This window comes from Daldinia vernicosa, assembly GCF_022497035.1.
Source record: "Daldinia vernicosa strain CBS 139.73 unplaced genomic scaffold F5Y00scaffold_21, whole genome shotgun sequence".
Lineage (NCBI taxonomy): Eukaryota > Fungi > Ascomycota > Sordariomycetes > Xylariales > Hypoxylaceae > Daldinia > Daldinia vernicosa.
In genome coordinates, this window is record NW_025953937.1 from 240,872 (window position 1) to 251,209 (window position 10,338).

Below are 10,338 nucleotides of genomic sequence, written 5' to 3' on the forward strand. Positions count from 1 at the left end.
AATCTCCTTTTTTTGTTCTTCTACCAGCCTCCATGGCGCCTGTTGATGCTATCTATTTTTGTTTCTGCGGTGATCCGCAGGCCGTGATCATAATCCTCATTCGTTCTTCCAGATCGTCGAAGTACTGCTGTGGCGGCTCGTAAGGAGAGCTCAGAATTAGTCCCTGGATAGTGACACATGCCGTAGCGGCGTATTTCATTATGGTGGCGATGGCGGAGATATAGGCGAATTGTGCAGGTAAGTTACAAGCTGGCAACCGCGACGTTCCTCTCCCGGTTTCGATATGATCCACCCAAATGTCCAGATCATCGTACATGTCATCGACGACGTTAAGGGTGCTATTGGCATCGTTAAAGAGCTTTCCCCAACGGCGGCGCTCTTTGTCCGAGGTGTTGAACGGCGTCGAATGGAAGCCCGTCGCGAGGTACTGGATCTCCTTGGCTATGGCGTCGAGATCACTATAGAGTGACCTCATGTCAACTCTGATACGCATAGCAGTTAAGCGGTCTGCAAGGTTAACAGAGGGAGGCGGCGGGCCTCTTGGGTTGTGGGCCCTATATTGATGTGCGCCGGGAGCTGGCTGTGGCTCCGGCGTCGTACCGGGCCACTCGAAGGGGTATGGCATGTCGTATGGGGGCGACGAATATGTATAGGTATTAGACCGTCGTCTGGCTCCATGCGCTCTAGAACCACGGGTCTCATCCGGACCGTTAGGCTTATCATGCCCCCATTCCTCAAAGTAAGGCTTCCCGCGATGATTAGGCTTCGCTTCGTAGCTACCTGGATGTGCGTCAGAAGAACCGTCTCTAGGATATCTGCTTGGTTCATCCTTACCGCTACGTTCCTTTCGGCTACGACGCTTGGAACCTGTATCACTGTCATGACCAAGATCCTCGGCGCTTTCACGATGAATATCGTACTCACGTCTTAGAACCTCGTCACGGAGAATCTCCCACGCCTCCGAAACCTGCTGGAATCGCGCGTTGTTTTCCGGCGTGTTTCCACCTTCTGCTTTATCTGGGTGAACCTTTCTTGCGAGTTCTCGGTATGCCTTCTTGATGTCTTCTAAACTAGCGTCATTTTCAACGCCAAGGACCTTATATAGGTCGTGGCTAGGGAAACTAATCTGAGCCATGCTGAAAAAAAAGGTCGGTATAGATGATAGGAATGTCGGGTTGTCTTGTGCGTAATATCGTGATGCTATTATATAAATGTTGTTTGGATGTTTAGTTTCCGCAATAACTTCAAAGAATTCGTACACATATTCACCGGTACAGCCGGTTTATTATACGGTGTCTCCAGCCGGCTGAACAATTCGAGTGTAGGTGAATAAGATAGTCGTCATTCTTCGTGGATATTGTTTTGACCCAAACTTCAAGTTCGCCGACAGAGGACAAGACAAGGCTCGTGTTTGTTATATCCAGTTCTTCCCTCCTGGTAATTTCGCAAGGCTATACACGTGGGACTTTACTGTTAACACACGACTTCTTACGTGGTGTCTAATCGCGATTTGGCGTTCTCAAATATCCGCTATGGCGCCAAGAGTTAAACGTCACCCATGAGGATATGCCAATTACCCCATGCATATATACTAGCATTTGATCATGTGCCAATGAGAGGAATTAGCTGGGTGGCAGATGCATAGACGTTGTAACCCATTGAATCGAATTCTGATCGCAACATATGGGTATCTGGACATCGTGCATAGTGTCTCTTGCGGCTGAAGGTTGATAAAGGGGATCAAATATTAGTTCTATTAATAACAAAAACTCATATTGGGTATGTCGAGGTTGGGAACAACACACATGCCGAATCTGTAATACTTAGAAGGTCTAGCCGCAAAACCAAAGGTATTTCTTGCGAGGGCAGCGGGGGTTCAACCATTTAGAGGAACACTATGGATTGTGAGGTGTGGGCTAGAATTGAAACAGGAAGGCTTACTTTGTTACTATTGGATATCAAGTTAGTTTCGATTACCTACGACTCCTCTAAACAGGGCAGACTGATCTGGCGAGCTTGACAATTGGACGGCGAGAATTTATTTCTTGTTATCGTGGCGCGCTAGAGCCCCGGAAGAAGGCATCTTTAAAGCCAAAGACACTGAAAGATTCTCGGAGCTGCTGTTAGGCTCTTATTTTGCTATCTCGGATAAGAATTATCAAGGCCTAACGGTAGCACGGGACGTATCCGGGTTTGAGGACGGGGCTGCCGAGATGGTAATTTTGATTGCTTTTGGCATCCCGGTGTCACATGCCGACGATCCCCTGTATCCACATCAATGCCCTTATATACACAAATAGGGTGCCATCCGGTCTATTATCCGCAAAAAGTGTCCCTCCGAAAATCTAGGTAGACTAGAAATATGATCGTTCAGAGCGTCGCCGCTGCTTCAACTGCACCTGAAGCTTTAAATGCTGTTTTATTCGTCCATTTTATTTCAACGTTATGCATCCATTCCATATATCGTGCCCAACCTATTTAGACAAGTGTCAGCCCAGGACCATTTATTAGAAGTGATTTGGAATCATACTCCAGTAGGCAAACTTGCGGCCGAGATATTTTCCAGCGAATGGTACCAAGACCATAGTTAAGAGCAGTTGTAATTGTTCTAAGCTCTGCTCCCATTCCCTTTGCGCATCGAAATCGTCATCATCGGTTGTGAAACTTTCGGTAGAGGTGGAAGGGAGGGAATCGATATCGTCATTATCGGAGCCCGGTGTATCGGGCATGGCGAAGGAACCGGAGAACGACATGATTCGAAGGTGAAGTGAAAGATGGAAGGATATCTATGCGTAGGTAGTTAAGGCTCGCGAGAAAGCGGCGGGACTAGGCGCTATTGCTAACAGATCTGATGCATTGGGTTCCACCAGCTAGGAGCAGCTAGCTTATCCCCAATACATAGGTAGGTAGGTATACAATCTAATTCGAATAGCGAATGCTGTGGTGTGGAATAAGGTGTAAGTTGCTGTATTATTGAAGTGACGCCGCTTCTGTTTGTGGTAGTTGATAAGTTGGACGTGAGCTACTAAGCTTCTATCTGGTGTTAGCTCCGAAATACGTACCTTCTTTAAGACCAATCAAATACGTGGGACACTTGCCGACCAAGGTCGACTTTGCTATTGGCGAGCTTGCTTCAATTTAGTGGGGGGATGATGAGATGCTCTAACGTGGGGTGGTAAGACAACTAAACTGCTGAGTCATAGCCTGCCTACCTGCCGAGAAGTTACCTGCCTATCAGCCCTGGGGGCTCACTCCCTAACGGGGGTTGGATGAGATTCAAAAGTACCTCCCCAAGGAGGTGGTAGAGAAAGTTGAAGGCAGCAAATTTAATATGCATTTCTCTCCATCGTAGGGCTCAAACGTCATAGGATCTTCCTGCGCTCCTAATTTTTCTTTTTCGATCTATCCAACTTCAACAACCTCGACTTCTGTCATTCCCCAAAATCATCCTAAGTTGAGCTAAAATCAAGAGGAAGCTTCCTATCATCAATTCCAGTGTCAACCTCCCGCCACTGTCTTGATCGCCACAGATATCGTCCCACCTGCAACATTAACATTATTTCTTGGGCGTCGACAATTATTGTGACACAACCTGATTCTTTTTAACAAAAGGCTGAACAAAGCAAAGTCAAATATAGAAAAACAGCAAGGATGGATGCAACAGATGCAGCAGATACTGTAAGTTTAACTTGATTTATCTCATTATTCTCACATCCTTTCCATTCAGATCGCGGGTGCTGGATACAATTTGCCTCATCATTTTCGACTTCACTTATCGATCGGGACCGGTGTTTGCATCCGCACTGTCACCACTCCTTCTTGGGTCTCCCCTCTATTCTCTATCCTTTGGTACTTCCTGCATGTACTCGGTTTAGGTACCCCCCATCCCCCCACTAGCAGGAACGAGGGGATCCGATAAGGCCAATATTTTCGCCCCTCCAATTCCATAGGTAGGGACCAATTGTGGGCCCCACTACTTTATACATTGGAGTCGCACTGAAAAATCCGAGACATAAGCCACCGCTCAAGAGTCATACCTTCCCACATCCAACGTTCAACTTCTGGACCATTGGATTTCATTTCGGCATCAACCAACCTTAAATATCCTCCGACCGGCGGACTCTTATTTCCTTCATTTCTTCACCTCATCAAGACCAGTTAAAACATCCTTTATTAACATAACTGCAACCAGCACGAACAACGTCCCTCGATCCCCGACCGTAAACAACGAAAATCCGTCGTTTTTAATTCCGAAGCTCTCGTAGTTGAACCCGACGGCAAGATAGTCACCATGGCTTCCGAAGATACAAAGGACACTGCCCTATCCCATACACCTCGTACGCCGCCGCTCTCAGCCGCTCTTGAGGCTTTTACTGATGCGCGAGAAGCTGCCGTCGAAGACGCTGCTGCTCCTACCGAAGAAGGCGGTCTGGATCTTCTCAAGAAGAAAAAGAAGAAGCCCAAGAAGGCCGAGGATGCCGAGGGAGAAGAGGCAAGTGGTGCTGCCGACGGAGCTGCCGATGCAGGCGGCCTAGACTTAACTTTGAAGAAGAAGAAAAAGAAGAAGACAGCCAAGGCCGATGAAGGCGACGAATTCGCTGCCAAGCTCGCGGCGCTCGACCTCGATAAAGAGGGCGGTGCGGAGGGTGCTGCCGACACGAAAGGCGAGGAGCAAAGCGGAGATATGGAGAAAGGCACCGGTATCTGGAGTCACGATGAGACTAAGCCGATTAGTTACGATTTGCTCCTCAGCCGCTTCTTCAGCCTGTTGGCTCAGAAGCACCCGGATCACGCCTCTAGCGGCACGCGAAGTTACAAGATCCCGCCTCCTCAGTGCCTACGTGAAGGTAACAAGAAGACTATCTTCGCCAACATCCAGGAAATTACCAAGAGAATGAAGCGAAGCGAAGAACACGTCACTGCATACCTCTTTGCCGAATTGGGTACAAACGGTTCCGTCGACGGTAGCAGACGATTGGTCATCAAGGGTCGATTCCAACAGAAACAAATTGAAAACGTCCTGCGAAAATACATCAGTAAGCCTCCTCTAATTATTCTTTTTTTCGCATGTATTTTTGTCTACGGCATTTCTAACTAGATTATAGTCGAGTATGTTACCTGCAAGACGTGTCGATCTCCCGACACAGAACTCAACAAGGGAGAGAACCGTCTCTACTTCATCACGTGCAACTCGTGTGGATCCCGTCGGTCCGTCACCGCTATCAAGACCGGTTTCTCGGCCCAGGTCGGCAAGAGAAAGAAGATGCAGGGTTAAGATGTCCCTCGCTCTATCAGAATGATCTTTATTGCTCTATCAAGAGCATGTTTTCGCATGGGCTCTGCTTTGTTTAACCGTGCTATACCGTATTGTATGGTACCCTTATTAACTTAGTTTAGGGGCTAGGTAGGGAAAAAGCAATAAGCATTCACGTATATACAATTAATACTGTTTTGTTTCGTTCTGTTTCGTGATCTTGTGGGCGAGGCACCTATTTTATTAAGTACTTGCGTTGTATTCCTCGTATAATAATAGTGGTTCGATTCGTTTGCCATTCCGTAACCTATCTAGGTACCTTGAGAATGTTAAGAATGCATCCTTGGTCTCTTAGAAGGATGTATACGGTATTGAGTGGCGGGTACCCGCCACTCAGTAACAATGTAGTTATACATAATCTCTACCTATGTACCCTATTACTATACGATTGCCATTCGTGTATATCGGTACCTAAGATAGCTTATATGCTAACACATTTCTACATAGTTAAATAGTCGAAGCAAGGAGTACATTCTTACACGTATATATCAATAGCTGTTTAGCCGAGGTAGCAAAAGGGACTATGGAACTTATGTAGGTAGGAAAGCCCATTTCGCCTAAGCCTATATGGGGGAGCAGAGAAGGGGACATTGTTCATCAGTCATCTCACCCAAGCTCATGTTATCCGAGCTAGTCCTCTCCGAACCAGTCTCGAGATCTTTTCCGTTTACGTTTACGTTCGCCTCCTTCCACCTCCTCTTGTCCGGGCGTATCTGAGATTATGTCGTTCTTGCGAGCTCGTCTCGTCTCTTCGCGTCTTACGCCATCCGGTCTCATCCCGCCAAGTGTATCCATCCTCCTCCCGCTTATTCTCATATTCCAATTTTCCCTCCCAGTCCGTAACGAGACGTGGTTGGTTCAGCTCAGGCTGGATTATAATGTCAACTATATCGATGGGCTGCTCGGGATCACCCCCAATATATATCCGCTCCGTGGCGATACGCACGCTTGGTCCATATCTGCTTCCTGCAACTTGAAACTGTTGGGGAAAGCCCATTGTTTGCCCGCCCTCTATTCTATCCCAATTATTGCATACATAATTTAAAGCGTCATATGTGTGGCTGTACTGCGATTCTGTAAATACCAGCTTCATTCTTTCTGGATTTTCTTGATCTGCATATCCTTGATGTCGTTCTCCTTTACGAATAGAATCTTCTATAGCAGCAGTGGCATCTATGTGCCGCACGACAAAATGTAGCTTATCCGTACCATTATGGCGCTCTCCCACACGACTTATACATATCACCAAACCCGTGGCGAAATCATACTGAAATAGAAAAGCCATGATGGCGCCCCGTGTAGGACGTACTTCCTTTAAGATAGAACTGTATTGCTGCTTCTCGATGGTCTCGGGGATATATAAGGTCTTCAAGGTCATGGAAGATACGAATCTCCTCACGACTATATCTCTAGTATGCGGTTGATAACACGGCTGACGTTCGACGATTATTTTGGAGCCAGCGTTGTGCAGTACATGGTTAGGATATCTTTTGAGCGTAGTAGATTCGTTGATAACAATCTGTTGCGTGCGCCCATAGCTGCCCGAACAGACAATGAGAGGAATTGCAACTACCATGAATCCTTTTTCCTCGTAATACCCGCATGTTAGTATCGCGAATGTCGTCTCCCGCAGCCGCCCCACGGGTAGCCCATCACTAAAGGAGCAATAATCATGGCTTGCTTGCGGCTCAGTATACTTGAGACGTTTAAACATGGGTAGCTCCACATGAATTGAGGAACCAACAACGGTTGGCACCATTCGTATCCTATATCATAACTCGAGTTAGCGGTTGCCTCTTTTAATAAGCCGAGGGGAACTTGATATCATCAAAAAGACTTCGCAAGCGGGATAGGACAAAAAAGTGATGAAGCGGACTTGAACCACATACGATTGCCAGGCACGGAAATATATTTGGTAATCCCAATGACATATAAATTTTCCCGAACTCTTGAAGTCAGCTGGGCTTTTAGCTAGAAGCCCAAGGAGCGATCCATCGCCTTCGGGATTGTACTCAATAGGCTCATAGCCCAGTATTTGGGCGTCTGTCAGTACGGACCCAGAAAACCGCTCAACAATGGTTCCCCAAGCGAATAGCGTGTGGTCCTCCGGATAAGCCTTTACCAACGCTTCCTGCAATCTTAGGAATGCACGTTCACCTTCGCCGTATAGAAGGGGCATGTTCACATCGAATATACCAAGAAGACAGTATGCTATGTCCTCTTCACGCGTCGTTTTCCTGTTTGCCGCCCAGGACATACGCTGTGCTATACTAGCGTTTTGGATGTTCGCGCTGTCCAGATACGTCTCCTCGATACCAGTAATACTGGATATGAGAGTCGAGAGCTGTAACTTTGTCCCGATTTGGCACCAGTCCTCAGAGTAGAAGATCACATTTTTGGATGCAATTAGCTCCTGTAACGTCCATCCGCGCTCAAACCAATGACTCTCAGCGATTTGACTCTCGATCGTCGATAGGGGGCTGCGCTTCACGTCTGCCAGATAGGCATAGCAGACAGATGCTTCTTTATACCATCTGAACATGGAGTTGATAGACTCGGAGAGCTCGGCGCTGCTAGTTTTATCTATGCAGCATCTGCAACTCGGTCAGCATCTACTCTTAAGCATAGGTAGTATTCTCAATGGTTTTTTAGACTAGACTCACGTATCGACCCAGACCCAATCAAACCCGTCTTTGACTGCCTGTTGACAGCAATATTCTATTTTCCGGAAGCCCTTCACCTTTTTAACTTTCTCACGCTCTCCTTGCCAATCCTGAAACGACACTTCTTCCTCTTCCCAGGTATGGGAGAGTATAGCATAAGGAGGGATACCGGCACGCGAAGGGAAGAATTTCATTTCCCCGCTCGAGGAACTGAGAAGACGCATGATTTTAAACGAAGCCTTAACTTGGTGAATCCAATAAATATATACCTAATCTTATATGAATCTTGAAAGGGCAACGATATATTTCAGTTTTACTTTGTTTCTTTCAGGTATGAGCTGGTAGCGAGGTTGGTTTTAAGCCGTTGGGTAGAGGCTGTGGGTAACGTTGGGTGCATATCGGGCAGTCAATAACATAGCCACCACCAATAGCAGAGGCTGAGTTAGGTGATAAAGTCGGATTGGAAGATAAAGTCAAATCGTGAGGCTACAAGGTAAAGTTATCATTAATAGACGAATATGACATTTGCAGATTGAATAATAGTTATAAATATAAAGCTTTGTTTTTTATATGATTGACGGACTAACCTTTTCATTGGTATTAAGAATACGAATAGAATTAAGTCAACGTCTATTAAACATCAAAGTGGTTAAGCACGTGAGTATTAATTCTATCTATTAAACCAAATCTAAAGTCACCACATCAGTCTGGTTAGAAAGTCCACAACATTGCCATGGATAATTTAAAAGTAGATCGTTGAGTTAATATCGTGACTGGCCATTGGTCTACTTGGTTTCTATTCTAGAGCAGATATCAACCGTAAACTAGCAGATGTCTTCTGGTTCCTTGGTATAAAAGATGATTATTGACCTGACCGCTAACCGAGAAAGAAGTTATTTTCGTAGTATTGCGTTTTTTAAGGGGTTCGAGCAAACTAGGACAACTTATATACCTAAGGTTTACGGCTTAAGATGTCACGATTCCGGGCTTGTATCCGTTTAGATAACGCATATTAAAATATATATATATATATATATATATATCACTGCATGGTATGGTATTCATCCTTCTACTTACAATGTGAGTTCCAGTTATGTATTGTTCAGCAGGGTAAAAGAGCGATATTACGTTCATAGACACCATAGACATGCAGGTGAAGGAAACAATTAGACAACTCACTTAGCAGGTAGCAGCTGCTGTTTATGTACCTAGGAACGTGCTGCACGCGACCTGTTGTGTTGATTGCCTCTGGCTACATGTACGTACCCAAAGATAAATAAGAAGGAGCAATACCCTGATGGTGGCTACAAATACATGTATCCGAATTTGCAGCTTGGACCATGGCAACTACCTCAGCAACTGCTTATCATAGGTATAACGTACCTAGGTATCTAAGGTAGGAACTGTATGTGTCATGAGAAGGAAGGTACCGAGAAACTTCAAGGTGGTGACCTCCTGCCAGAGTCATTACAGTGAGGTTCCACTTCCGCAGCTCGTTAGTGGGTGGATTTGTAGACCACAACTCCAGTTCATGACATTTGTCGTCTTCCAATCTGTTTACAGCCGTCAAGGTCTCTGGCGCACAGCGTTCTTTGGTGACAAGTAACGGCCTTTTTTGGAGTTGTTTTCCTCTTTTGGACTTTATCGGTTGTTTAGCCCAGACCATCAATCACATGGTAGCTGGTTTTTGAGGGAGAGGCCTATCTACCTTAGTCGAGGAGTGCTCGAGATTTTTCTTCAGCCTACTTTCTTATCTTTCCTACCTCTAGTCCTTGACTCACGAGGTTTCAAATTCAAATTTTGCCCCGTATCTGGAAAACCAGCAAACTTCGGTCGCTACCCAGCGGTACCACTCCCGAGCCTTTCAGCTACTATAAATCGCGACTTTTACCCTTCCCTTCCTCGAGTATTCATCGATCAAGTGAGCAAAATATTCAACGGCTAGGCTTTGATATCAACTTTCAAGCCATCCTCTTGACAACGCGGAGTACTCTTTACCGGCCACGAACTTCTCTACTGGTACGTTACCGCCTACAAGCTCTGCACATTTACGCTCGATTCTTCGCGTCCGTTTTCCAGATCTAACAACCTTCCACCCCTCCAACGAGCCTTCAACCCTCTCTCGAATTTTCACACTCACTTTTCTTCCTCAGCCAGTTACCTATACTTTGCCCTAACCTAATCCTTCCCCTTGATCATCCCAAACATCTGACAATATTCCAACTTAACTATACATCCTCAACTCAACAAAAGCCTGCCCATTGCTTCCACCTAACAATACTTACCATTCCTTTTTACAACTTGCATTCACTGTTCAATTCTCTAAATTAACCTTAGGCACACTCCCCTCAGTCTACTGCC

At 45.9% G+C, this 10,338-nt stretch overlaps 4 protein-coding genes across 4 annotated transcripts; 1 reads left to right on the top strand and 3 right to left on the bottom strand.

The window, feature by feature from the left end:
- Positions 1-4: 4 nt before the first annotated feature.
- F5Y00DRAFT_69755 (DnaJ-domain-containing protein) lies at positions 5-1,821 on the bottom strand. Its single transcript, XM_048014022.1, has 3 exons — positions 925-1,821; positions 835-867; positions 5-780 (listed from the first exon to the last, which is right to left on the bottom strand). Exons 1-3 carry the CDS (start codon positions 1,133-1,135, stop codon positions 53-55), a joined length of 972 nt encoding a protein of 323 aa, XP_047865183.1. The 5' UTR covers positions 1,136-1,821; the 3' UTR covers positions 5-52.
- Positions 1,822-2,022: 201 nt separating this feature from the next.
- Positions 2,023-3,296, bottom strand: F5Y00DRAFT_69878 (uncharacterized protein). Its single transcript, XM_048014023.1, has 3 exons — positions 3,063-3,296; positions 2,531-2,990; positions 2,023-2,474 (listed from the first exon to the last, which is right to left on the bottom strand). Exons 2-3 carry the CDS (start codon positions 2,751-2,753, stop codon positions 2,371-2,373), a joined length of 327 nt encoding a protein of 108 aa, XP_047865184.1. The 5' UTR covers positions 2,754-2,990; positions 3,063-3,296; the 3' UTR covers positions 2,023-2,370.
- A 383-nt stretch (positions 3,297-3,679) lies between these two features.
- Positions 3,680-5,459, top strand: F5Y00DRAFT_236067 (domain found in IF2B/IF5-domain-containing protein). Its single transcript, XM_048007666.1, has 2 exons — positions 3,680-5,036; positions 5,106-5,459. Exons 1-2 carry the CDS (start codon positions 4,292-4,294, stop codon positions 5,273-5,275), a joined length of 915 nt encoding a protein of 304 aa, XP_047865185.1. The 5' UTR covers positions 3,680-4,291; the 3' UTR covers positions 5,276-5,459.
- Positions 5,460-5,987: 528 nt separating this feature from the next.
- F5Y00DRAFT_261727 (HET-domain-containing protein) lies at positions 5,988-8,201 on the bottom strand (the record flags this gene model as incomplete). The annotated part of the gene is made up of 3 exons (XM_048011258.1): positions 5,988-7,080; positions 7,204-7,908; positions 7,978-8,201. 3 exons carry the CDS (start codon positions 8,199-8,201, stop codon positions 5,988-5,990), a joined length of 2,022 nt encoding a protein of 673 aa, XP_047865186.1.
- Between the last annotated feature and the right edge of the window lie 2,137 nt (positions 8,202-10,338).